Source organism: Tupaia chinensis, unplaced genomic scaffold (assembly GCF_000334495.1).
Source record: "Tupaia chinensis unplaced genomic scaffold, TupChi_1.0 Scaffold000115_1, whole genome shotgun sequence".
Lineage (NCBI taxonomy): Eukaryota > Metazoa > Chordata > Mammalia > Scandentia > Tupaiidae > Tupaia > Tupaia belangeri.
The window spans coordinates 403965-416117 of NW_006159579.1; the positions used below are offsets into that span (position 1 = coordinate 403965).

Here is a 12153-nt window from a genome sequence, read left to right on the forward strand (position 1 = left end):
AAGAAAAGGGCACTGCCCATGGTTTCTGAGAAACACGCTAGGGCAGCGTGGATATCACCAGGTAAGAAAACAGGTCTCAAAATGTTGAGTGTGACAGCATACACCTCCTCTTGCTTCCTGGGGCCCGAGACCCTTCCCCTGCTCAGGACATGGACAAGCAGCCCCGAGGCTTCTAGGAAGGGCATTCCCTGCAGAGGCAGAGAAAAGGCTTTTTGATTTCCAAAGCCTGGGTTTTTACAAATGGATAGTGACAGGGAACAGGTCAGTGGTTGCCAGCAGGTGGGGGAGGGTGTGACTATGAAGGAACATGTGAGAGTGTCTGGGGGGACAAGGGAACTGTCCTGTATGTTAGTTACAATGCGGCTGCATGAAACTGCATGGGGGATAACACAGAACGAGGCACACACCGAGAGAGAAATGTCAACCTCACCGTATGGCCTTTTCTTTTTTAATGTATGTATGTATTTATTTATTTGGGGGTTTGGAGGGGTGTTTTGGTTTTGGTTTTGTCTTTTTTGTTTTTGTTTTTGTCATAAGACACATGTTCTTGCTAGAGAAGAGAGATACAGAGAGTTACAGAAAGAAGGAAAGTGAGAAATCATCCCCCAGAGGAATGGCCACACCACAATCCCTTCTCCTCCATTCTCCGTTGAGGATTTTAGGCATGCACATACACATGTCAGCATGATTTTCAAGTTGCTGGGTCTGGGACTCAAACTACAATTGGCTATGTGGGAGTTCAGTGCCTTAACCATCACGCTACCTGTTGGTCCTTTTCTTCTCATTTGTAAAGCCTGGATTTTTCCATTTTAAACTTCATAATGGGCCTGCAGATGGCATGGAGGTTAAGGCACTGGATCCCACATGGCTGACTTTGTGGTTAGAGTTCTGGACCTGGTGGCTTGGAAAACATTCTGGGCACATGTGCGTGCATGCCCAAAATCCTCAGAGAAGAATGAAAAAGAGGGGATTGCAGCATGGCCATCCTTCTGGAGAGTGAGTTCTCTCTCCAGAGAGCACATGCACCCTATAACAATTTTTTTTTGTTGTTTAAAGAAAAGAGGGGTCAGCAGATGGTATAATGGTTACACTGCTGAACACCCACATGATCAACTCCAGTTCAAGTCCTGGACTCGGAGGCTTCCAACTCACACCAGGCACATGTGCGTGTGTGCCCGAAATCCCAAGAGGAAATTGGAGAAGGGATTGTAGCATGGCCACCCCCTCAGGGGGTGATTTCTTGCTTTCTGTCTCTCTGCTCTGTCTCTCTGGCAAGCGCACATGCCCTATTGCAAAAATCTTTCTTAAAAGAAAAAAGAAAAGAAGGAAATTCATTGCATAGGATATGTGAAAACAGCATACATGTAATGAGTTGAAGTAAAACTTCCTGCCCTAAAGACTAGAAAATGTCTATGCTGGGCCAGTGGAGTGCGAGTTGGAGAGAACTGAAGAGCACAGAGTGCTGGAGGGTTCCGAGGGTCTCAGGCCCTTGCCACTCCCCAAGCTACCCATGACAGGGGGGGTGGGGGGTGGGTGGGCACCAAAATCCCAAGCAGAAGTGCAAGGTTCCAGAACAGAGGACGTCTAAGCCCATGCTCCCTCCCAGAACCAGGAGAGGCTATGAGCACCCAGGGAGATGTGGTTCATGGGAGGTCTAGGTGGGCCCAGGAGGATGGGTTTAGCAGCCCCCAAAGTCCTACCTGAGGCCCAAGGAATAGAGAAACAGCAGGAGGACTCTGTGTCTAATGAGGCATTTGAAAGTTGGGGCCAGCAGGTGGCATAGTGATTAAGGCACTGGACTCCTATGGTCTACCATGGTTCAAGTTCCAGACCTGGCAGTTTGAAAATCACACTGGGTGCCTGTGAGTGCATGTCCAAAATTCCAAGAGGAGGATAGACACGAAGGGATTGCAGCATGGCCATCCCCCCAGGGAGTGATTTCTCAATTTCCCTCTCCCTGTCTCTCTCTCTCTCTCTCTCTCTGGCAAACACATGCACCATATGGCAAAAACCTAAAAAAAAATTTTTTTTTTTGAAAAAGAAAAAAGAAAGTAAATGCTAAATCCAAGTGGGCCTTTCAGACAGAAGGGAAGTGCCATGTCTCAGCTCTGGTGTCACAGATGACCTGTGGCTGTCTCTGCACTTTCAGTTAAAAACAGGGTCAGGGCCACCTCCTTCCATTGTCCGAACCAAACCAAGCTCTGGGACAGAAACAAGACCCCCGTAGAAAATGGGGAAGTTTCCATTACTTTTCTAGGAAATAAGAATGGGAGCATAAAATTCACAGTTGTGGGAATCAAAACGGTCAGCAAGTGTGTGGCAGGCACCTTCGTCCTCAGTGCAACGAAGAAGAGAAAGGCCAGAGTGCGAACGTCTCTCACCAAGCCAGCGGTGCAGCCCTGACCCTCAGTTTCCCCTTGTAAAAATGAATTCCTGGGCCAGCAGTTGGTGTGGTGGTTAGGGTGCTTGGATTCCCACATAGCCAACTACAGTTCGAGTCCCGGAGCCAGCAACTTAAAAAATCACAATAAATAAATGAAAAAAAAAAAAGGAAGAAAGAAAGAAAGAAGGAAGGAAGGAAGGAAGGAAGGAAGGAAGGAAGGAAGGAAGGAAGGGGAAGAAAGAAAGAAAGAAAAAGGAAGAAAGGAAGAAAGAAAGAAAGAAAGAAAAAAACACCTCATTCCCACTTCACTCAGGGCTGTGAGGGCTCGAGAGGAACCGAGAGGAACCGTACGGAAAAACTCACCCTGGGCCTGGCAGCCACAAGAGGTCGGCAGGTGTCAGCCATTTACATTGTTCTTATTACCCAGTGAATTGTGTTCTAATCTGCCACACCCTCCGTATCTCTGGGCACTTGTTCCCACTGGGCCGTTTCCTCCTCTGTAAAGAAGAAGCAGTAACTACCCCCTCCCAGGTTCTTGTGAGGACATGTACCCCTATTGTGTAACTGTCACGCATTTAAGTTTCCAAAAATGGGAGACCCCTGCCCTGGAATTGAAGCATGCCCTACGTAGAGAGAAATCTATGCAGTGTGACTCTTGTGACACTTTGAGATCCAGACTCCTCCAACTAGAGAAAAAGAACTGAGCCAGGAAAAGAAAGGGGCAAAGAACTGAACCGAGGTCCCTTCCTGGGCTCCGACAGGCTGCCTCTCCCAGTTCCCGCCACCCGGAGCGGGGTCTCCAGTCTCAGCCATGCTCACCAACCAGAGAAGTCTGGAGTAACATCCCATCTCAAGTTTTTGTTTAACTTGTCGACCAAATAGCTTAACTGTCTCACCTGCTAATGTGATAGGCAATTATTTACTTTGGAGAGACCTGAAAGACACCCCGGAATGCAGAATTCTGAATTATCTAGGAGCACATCACGCAGTCGTACATTTCCTGATTCCTGCACTATAAAAGAGGCTGCCTCTTCGGCACAAGTGAGGAGAGGGAAGAGGAGCTGACAGCTGCCGAGACCTCTGAGGACCCAGGTGAGACCTGCCTATCCTGCTGCCCCTCTGCTGGCCTTAGCAACCGGGATGCCAGGCCCTCCACTGGGGACAGGCCCTGGCAGACTACACTGACGATCACTCATTGTGATGGGTAAGGGCAAGGGCCCCTCCCTCTTTCCCAAGGGACCATGGATAGAGCAATGAGGGCTATTCATACCCTAGACCAGAATCACGAAGGCAAGAGTTTTAACTTGAGATTGCCTATGTTAGGTCACCCACAAAGCTCCTAAAACTGTCCACCCAATGTTGTGCATTTTGACTCATTTTTCTGGGGCTAGGATCCTTAGCTTCCATTAAAATATTCATGAAGGGTCTGTTGCCCAAAAGAGACGCAGAGGTCCTGATCAGCAGCCTAGCGGTTAAAGGAGTCAGATCCCACATGGCTGACTGCAATTCAAATGCTGGCCTCAGAGGTCTGCAAATTGCACTGAGTGTATGTGCGCGTGTGCCCAAAATTCTGACGGGATGGAGAAACGGGGTGGGATTGCAGCATGCCCAGGCCTCACTGGGGGTGCTTTCTCCCCTTCTGTCTCTCTCTCTTGAGGGCATGTGCCCTCTGGCAATTAAAAACAAATGGGACCAGCAGGTGACATAGTGGTTATGTCATTGAACTCCCATATGGTCGACCATCATTTGAGTCCTGGACCCGGTGGCTTGAAACTCACACCAGGCACATGTGTGTGCATGCCCAAAATCCCAAAAGGAGAATAGAGGAGGGAGTGCAGTGTGCCCATCCCCCTGCCAGGGGGTGATTTCTCACTTTCTGTCTTTCTGTCTCTCCCTGGTGAGTGCATACGCCTTATAGCAAAAATCTCTTAGAAAAAAAAAGTTTATCTCCCTAGGAGACCACAGACAGCTCTCAAGACCAAAAAGGCCTTTCAACTCCAGCCAGTCACAGCATTGGTGGGGCTTTTTTTTTTAAGAGGTTTTTTTCTTTTTTCTTTCTTTCTTTTTTTTTTTTTTTTGTTGGTGTTGTTGTTGCTATAGGGCGCATGCACTCACCAGAAAGACAGAGAGAGGCAGAGAGACAGAAAGCGAGAAATCACCCCCAGGGGGGATGGCCATGCTGCAATTCCTTCTCCTCCATTCTCTTCTCGGAATCTTAGGCATGCACGCACACACGCCCGGCGTGAGTTTAAGCCACTGGGTCCTGGCTCAAACTGCAGTCAGCTACATGGGAGCCCAGTGACATAGCCATTACGCTAACTGATGCGTTTTGCCCCAAGCATTCAGTTATCTCAAAGCCTCATACTAGCTCTGGCTTTGATTCCTCTGCTGGTTGCCAAATAGACCCATAAGAGACCTAGTGGTATCAGGGAGACACTGGTTCAAAAGGCAGTCAGACTTCGGAGTTGCCCTAGAAGCTCATCCAGGGCAACTAGAGGGAGAAAAGAGCGGTGGAGAAAAGATACTGTGTCTGCTTGTGGGGGTGAGAGGTGGGTTCGAAGACCTGCCCCTGATCACAACTCTGCCATCAGTTTGCTGTGTGATTTTGGTAAAGTCACCCTGGTCCTAGGAGTCTCTGTGCCATGTGGACTCTGGATGGCCCCAGGATTCACCTAACACAGATCTGCTTTAGATGGTGGCTATGGGCCATGTGACCGTTAATACTCTATGGCCTGTAGGAGTGTCTGCAAACCTGGGTTCAGGCCTACAGCGTACCAGGGATGGTGGCAAAGCAGTTCTGTTCTTCAGACACCTGCAGGGTTAAGCCTCTTCGCTGGCTTTGCCTGAAAAGCAGCAAATAGGGCCATGTTTTGGGCCATCACAATCAAGTCCCATGCAAGAGTGGTCAGTGAATCTAGACAGAGGCCCCTGGTCAGACAGACCTGTCTCCAAACCCCCTCTCCACCTTGTACTTGTGTCCATGGGGCAGTTACCTACAGAAGCAGTCTCCAGTTCCTCACCTGTGTACTACGGGTAAGAAGGGCGCATGTCTCAGGGAGAAATGCCCAGTGGTCTCAGCTGTTACTAGTGGTCCCCTCGTGTTCTGGGGAGCAAATAGATGAGAACCCACCCCCCAGGAGATGGGACCAGGCAGTGGACAAATTCCTCTCTGACATCCATGCCACATTGGACCTGTCATTCCATCCACAGATATCAAGAGAGATGTTCCAAATTGGGGGCCTCATTGTCTTCTGTGGGTTGTTGGCCCAGGCCACAACCCAGCTTACAAACCTGCCCTTACCACCAGACGAACCCCTGACCTCAAGCCTAATTCCATCCCTGCCCTCCAGTCCCACAGGTCTCGCTGGAGACTTGACAAGTGGTGAGTTTGTGAGAGCCTCTTTCAAGCATGTCTGTGTGTGTGTGTGTGTAAACACCTAATGGGAGGGAGGGGCAAGGATGAATGGGGGACAGGGCCTGCATGGCTGTTATCAAATCTAACCCCAGGGGCCCTTGTACTCATTTCCAGCACTCAGCAATGGCCTGCTCTCTGGGGATCTGTTGGGAATTCTGGAAAACCTTCCACTCCTGGACACCCTGAAGCTTAAAGGGGGCCCTTCCAATGGCCTGCTTGAAAAAGTGGGGGGCCTGCTTGGAAAAGTGACTTCAGAGATCCCTATCCTGAATGACATTGTCGAGTGAGTTGCCCGAAAATAGAGCCTGGGGAACCACCCTCCCCCAGAAACCAGGTGAAGCTCTGCCTGTCTTGGGGCATGGCCCTGAAGGAGAGGAAAGGGTGGGCTAAACTTGGAGGCTGGACTCAGCCCCGAGACTCCCCTAGTCTGGTGGGAGACATCAGACCCCGTGGATCAGTAATTGTCCCCAGTCCTGAAGCACATTCAGGGGCCCCAGCATCTTCTGTAATTGTCATGACAACCTTTGGGGTCTATTTAATAACCACCAGTTTACAGGTGAGAAACCGAGGCAAGAGAGGTACCCGTGCTCACACGGCCAGAGGGTTGCCGTGGGAGCAGTCTAGCTCTAACTTACCTAGGCTCAAAGCCAAGGCCTCCTCCACCACGTGGCTACCATTTTCTCCCCGCCTCTGGAATCCCTTAGAACGCGGATGGTCTTTGATGTAAGCAAGAGGAAGTTGCTCCTGTGAGTTATATCTTCCATGCTCTAAGAACAACATGTTGTCCATAGAAAGACCCAATTGCGGACTCAGAACCTATGTGGCTTCTGCTGCAAGATTCCCCTCCCTCTTCCCAATGCTAAGTGGGTAGCTCCTCTTCTAAGGTGGGTAAGGTTGGGTTAAAGGTGGTTTCTGGGTCTGGGGCCCAAGGAGCTAATATTTTTCCCTCAAATGTTTCTCCTCGCAGTATAAAGGTCACTAACCCCCAGCTGCTGGAACTCGGCCTTGTTCAGACTCCTGATGGCCATCGTCTTTATGTCACTGTTCCTGTGAGCCTCACACTCAATGTGAATATGTGAGTGCACCCTAAGCGGGGAGGGGATGGGAGAATGACTCACCAAGTACACCCAAAAAGGGGGTGTCAGCATCTAACATCTGAGCCTCCAGGTCAGCTCATTTGCTGCTATGCTGAGTGACTTTGGGTCTCTTGGGGGATTCCCTTGACCTCTTTGAGACTTGGTTTTCCCTACTGGGTAATAGATGAATACAGCCATGGGCAAGATGCAGTGAGGTTGGCATTACTGGCAAGGAGGGAGAAACTCTCTGCCTTGGAATGTGCTGGAACCAGATGCCAGTAGGGCGATTTCCTCTCCAGCCCTTTACTCGGGAATCTATTGAGACTGAGTGTGAAGCTAAACATCACTGCAGAACTCTTGGCTGTGAAAGATGCTCGGCAGAGGATCCACCTGGTCCTTGGTGACTGCATCCACTCCCCAGGAAGCCTGCAAATCTCCCTACTGGATGGGTAAGGCCAGAGGGGGGCTTCTCCTGCCGAGAGACAACAGGGTGGGTAATGAATGAATGGTCGGAGAGACGGAGCAATGGGAAATGCATGCATGGCAGGGTGGAAGAGCAGGAAAACAGATGGAGGGTGGCAGGGAGGGAAGAAGGATGGGCGAGTGGATAGATGAATGGATAGAAAGAAGGGCAGACGGATGGTTAGATGGATGGAAGGAAGGATGGACAGGCAGATGTGTGGACAGCTGGATAGGTAAATGGGTGAGTAAATAGTCACTTACCCCTTCTTAGGTCAGGCTGATCACTTAACTATAAGACACTACACTGAACTACAAGAAATCTGAGTTTAAGCGCTGCCTGTTACCAGGGAAAGGGAAGAGACTGAGGGAGCCCTGTGTGAACCTGAACAGTGCTTCCCCAGGTTGGGCCTTGGCTTACTTATCTGCAACATGGAACTACACTGGGGTTATTGGTAGAATCCACCAAAATAATGGGCTTCAAAGTGCTTTGCCCCAATTAGGGTAAATTATGTATGAACCCTAACTAGTTATTTCAGTAACCGGTCACCCAGGGGACTGAGCCACACAAAACCCTCAAGAGCCGTCCACATCATAGCCTACTTTTACTGAGCACGTACCTTGCGGATGGTCTCATGGACCACTAATGAGTACTATATAGTAGGCACTGTTCATTCCTGTCTGGATTCTATAGAGTCGACGAGAACTATGTCCTAGAACTGTGAGTTTGTTCCACACCTACCTGTGCGTGCACTGTTGTGTGGGCTGTGGCTCCCTTTGGATAGGACCCTTTCTGTTCGCCTGCCCATGGGTGTGATGGACAAGACCTGGCTTCAGTTACTGAGTGCTGAGGTCATGAGGGGCACAGTGGCCCCTCTGAGGGCTTCTTCATACCTTCTGCATCACTCCATGACTTTTCTCTTTCAGACTTCCTTCCCTCCCAGTTCAGAGCCTTATTGATAGCCTCACAAATGCCTTGAATAATGTCCTTCCTGACCTTGTGCAGGAGAAGGTAAGTGGCCAAACGTTGGAGCCCCCTGATCCTTGGGTATTAGAGCTTCTCAGGCCAAAGAGAGCCCAAGGGTGAGCTGCTGAGCCTCTGTTTGATAAGTAAATTCCATCTCCACTGACCCACCCATCTACCCATGCTTCTTCTCTCCATCCTTCCAAACACATGGATTGACTTCTGCTCTGAGCCAGGCCATGACATGTCCACACTGAGCCAAAATGGATTAGCCCCCACCCTGCAAAGCTCCTCACCCAGCCTTCTATGTCTACAAATGAGCAGATGTCCAGCCCATGCTTGGGTGCCTCCTAGAACCAGAAACTCACCCCTCCCAGGGCACTCCACTCTGTCAAGGGACAGATGCAAGGTCATGGAGCAAACATTGTTTTGGTTTGATTTGGGCACTTAAAAAAAAAATTCTAGTTTCTCCTTCTCCTGGTGTGCATGTGTGACCATTTGTCTGTGGTATTGCTTAGAATCAAACACTTGGACACAGAAAAAAAAAAAAAAAGAAAATCTCCCCAAGTGTTCACCCTGGGGATGTTGCTGCTCCCGGGATCTCCCTGCAGGTGCTACTTTGCCTAACTCCCCTTTCTGCCCCTGGGTCAGGTATGCCCTATGCTCAATGAGGTTCTCAGCCACTTGGATGTCACCCTGGAGCATGCCATTGTTGGTAAGTACCAGTTTCTGAGCCCTCGCTGCCTCTCTGTAAGAGCAGTGATTTCCCCAGGAGTTTGTCCCTGTTCCCCTTGGCCTCAACTTTCTCCACTTGGGTTTCCTTTTTCCCCGTGAATTACCCAAATGGTTTTGAGGTATAGAACCTGTCTCCCCTCAGCCCTGACACTGAGAACAGCTGGGTCAGTGGTGACAGGAGACCTGGACCCTCCAATCTCTGCCTAAGCATGGCTAAATTCCCAAAGCTCTCATCCCCTAGCCTGCCCCAGGGAACAGGTATGACATTCCTGGATGCCTTTACCTGAAGATCCTGGCTCTAGCCTGTTCTTTTGTTGTCTAGACATGCTTATCAGAGGACTCGAATTTGTTATAAAGGTGTAAGCCCTCTGAGAAGGGATCCGGCCTCTATGGAGCAGGTGGGTGCTGCTTCCTACTCCCCAGGATTCAGGGGACTGACTTCTCCAGGATGAAGGCAGCAGGGGGGCTGGGACAATAGCATCTAAAGAAAGAAACCCACACAGAGCTACCCAGGGGAGTCCCCAAGAAAGTTGACATAGGTGGACGGACACAGAGGGCACTGCAACCCCTCTACAAAAAGCAGCACATGTCATCATGGAAATACACACATGTGTGCATGCCTAAACCAACGCATGGTCACTGACACAGATGCACACACTGCCATACCAGCACACTCATACACATGTGCACACACAGGCAAACTTGCTACACACAGGTTCACATGGGTACACAGACAAACACATGCATGGAAAGCTCCTGACCCCAGGCCTGGACTACCATGGCTGAGACGAGACCCAAAGTCCCAGGGTCTTAGCTGCCTCCTATCACTCTGGGGCAAGTTTGGTGATGAATTGGTTCCAATAAGTGACCCCCAGTGTCCTCGAGTCTCCATTCTGATTGGGATCTCCTACCAGAACGTTTCTTGCTGCTCCACCCACTCCCTGCTGGCTTGCTTCCCAGGGCTCTCAGAAGGCTGGCCCGCCATGCTGGAAAATGACACGGCTGCTTCTCTCCGAGGATACTTGTCCCTTCCTTTCCCACCAGCATGTGTAACAGCCCATGTTCCTCACCAAATAAAACGCTCTTCTTCTGTGCAGAGAGCCTTGTCATTCTTCACCATCATTTGAGGGCTCATGGGTTGGAAAGGGCCTGGGTGATTGGTGCCATAGGACAGAGTTTGGACCTTATGTTGTCGATTTTAATGGTCATTTGAGGGGACCAGCAGTTAGCATAACGGCTATGTTGCTGGACTCCCATGTAGTCGACCACATTTCAAGTCTCGAACCCGATGGCTTAAACTCACACCAGGCGTGTGTGCGTGGGTGCCCAAGATCCCAAGAGGAGAATGGAGGAGAAGGGATTGCGGTGTGGCCATCTCCCCTGAGGAGGGAGTGATTTCTCGCTATCGTTCTGTCTCTCCCTGTCTTTCTGGCGAGCACACGTGCCCTATAGGAGAAAATCTCTACAAAAAAAAAAAAAATGGAGAAAAACTCTAAAAAAAAAAAAAAAAAAAAAGAAAGAAAGAAAGAAAGGAAAAAATGGTCAATTGAGGAATGGAAACTTTCCAGCCTAGTAAACAATCTTTTTTTAATGGTTTATTTCATTTTATTTATATTTATTATGTTTTAAAATTTTTGTTACAGATCATGTGAGCTCACCAAAGTGAGAGGGAGACAGAGAGAGAAAGTGAGAAAGCAAGCCACCAGGGCCAGGACTCAAACCGTGGTCGGCCATGTGGGAGTCCAGTGCCTTAAGCACTATATCACTTGCTGTCCCCAACAGAAAATTTTGTTCCTTGCTCTTTGGGAGACCCGACTGATCTGATGAAAAAGAGCCGATTCAGATTAGTGTTTCTCAGATTCTCAACACAGCATTGTAGAAGGACAGTCCTGTAGTTCGGTTCCACAAGAAGGTTTACTGTGGAAAACCAGTGGTCTTCTGTGAGGACTGAAGGGAGGAATCATCTCCCACACTCAGAGGGCTCTGGGCTCAGAAAAGGAATTCAGTTCCAGGAAGCAGGTGAAAGAGCACTGTGAATGTCTACCCGGGCAGCGGTCTGCATGCAGCAGGACCCTACAAGTCAGAAGCCAGCACTCAGGACCTGGTTGTGCTGGGAACAAATCAGGCATTCGTTACCTTCAAGGCCTTCCTGGAAAGCTGAGAGACCCCCGTGCCTGAAGCCCCATGACCCAAGGTGGATGGGCACAGGCGCACATACTCGGGACTGTCAGCACGGCTTGCTGCCCTCTGACCACAGAACTTACTGCTTACCCCGCCGCTGCCCATCTCTGGATACTGTTCGCCCCCTGTTTCCTGGGCTTCTTTCTATAACCCACGGGTTATCTTTTCTCCCCTACAAATTTCAATTCCTAACTAAATAGTCTAAGATTCCCATGGTGAGGGTCAGCAGGAGGCGTGGTGATTCCCACGTGGCCAACAGCAGTTTGAGTCCTGGAACTGGAAGCTTGCCTTTTCACTTTCCCTCTCCTTCTCCCTCTCTATCTCACTCTTTCTCGCTCTGGTGAGTGCATGTGCCCTACAGCAAATTTTAAAATAACAGTAAATAAGATTAAATTAAAAATTCTTTTAAATTTTTTTTAAAAAAATAAGATCCTCATGGTGGCCAGGTCAGGTAGCCAGACTGGTCAAAACACAGTATGTCTTTTAAACAGTGACAATATTCACATTTTAAAAATTCTCCAGGAAGATGTCAGTGAAAATGACAGAGTAACAGCCTCTGTAAATTCTCTCCTACATAAAACCAACAACAAAGCTGGCCAAAATTGTCATAATCAACTTCCTCAGAGCTCCAGAAATTTACCAAAGGTTTGCAACAATCTGGAGGGTTATCTATTTAATAAAAGTTGTAGAATCCTGGTAAGAACAGAAAGTTTTACAACATTTTAACTTGCTTTATCCCATCTCCCACTCTCAGCCCCACAGTAGACTTGAATACTAAAATTCCACTATCTCGGTGAAAACCAACATCCCAGCAGCCACTAGAGCAGGGAGGGAGGGCCTTAGAGCAATTCCACAGCCTCGTTCCCAGAGAATTGTCATTATTTAACCTGTCTATTTGCTTCCCTGGAAGACTCACTCTCAAGATCATCTTTATATGACG

General features: G+C 49.1%; 1 protein-coding gene across 3 annotated transcripts; it reads left to right on the plus strand.

The window, feature by feature from the left end:
* The first annotated feature begins 3329 nt into the window (after positions 1-3329).
* On the plus strand, positions 3330-10128 carry BPIFA1 (BPI fold containing family A member 1). Of its 3 annotated transcripts, none has more exons than XM_006144003.2 (9): positions 3330-3475; positions 5594-5765; positions 5913-6081; positions 6766-6873; positions 7174-7323; positions 8261-8345; positions 8949-9012; positions 9355-9430; positions 9947-10128. In XM_006144003.2, exons 2-8 carry the CDS (start codon positions 5606-5608, stop codon positions 9393-9395), a joined length of 777 nt encoding a protein of 258 aa, XP_006144065.1. In that variant the 5' UTR covers positions 3330-3475; positions 5594-5605; the 3' UTR covers positions 9396-9430; positions 9947-10128. The 3 variants fall into 3 exon arrangements, with proteins under 3 accessions (XP_006144065.1, XP_006144064.1, XP_006144066.1); XM_006144002.2 differs by having other exon boundaries at positions 9993-10128; XM_006144004.1 differs by lacking the exon at positions 3330-3475 and adding an exon at positions 3482-3587 and having other exon boundaries at positions 9993-10128.
* Positions 10129-12153: the final 2025 nt, after the last annotated feature.

Excerpts from the sequence above, each read along its gene's own strand:
- BPIFA1 (XM_006144003.2), top strand. The coding sequence starts at position 5,606 with ATGTTCCAAATTGGGGGCCTCATTGTCTTCTGTGGGTTGTTGGCCCAG. Across the intron at positions 5,766-5,912 it reads CGCTGGAGACTTGACAAGTG|CACTCAGCAATGGCCTGCTC; the intron begins GTGAGTTTGTGA and ends ACTCATTTCCAG. Across the intron at positions 8,346-8,948 it reads CTGACCTTGTGCAGGAGAAG|GTATGCCCTATGCTCAATGA; the intron begins GTAAGTGGCCAA and ends CCCCTGGGTCAG.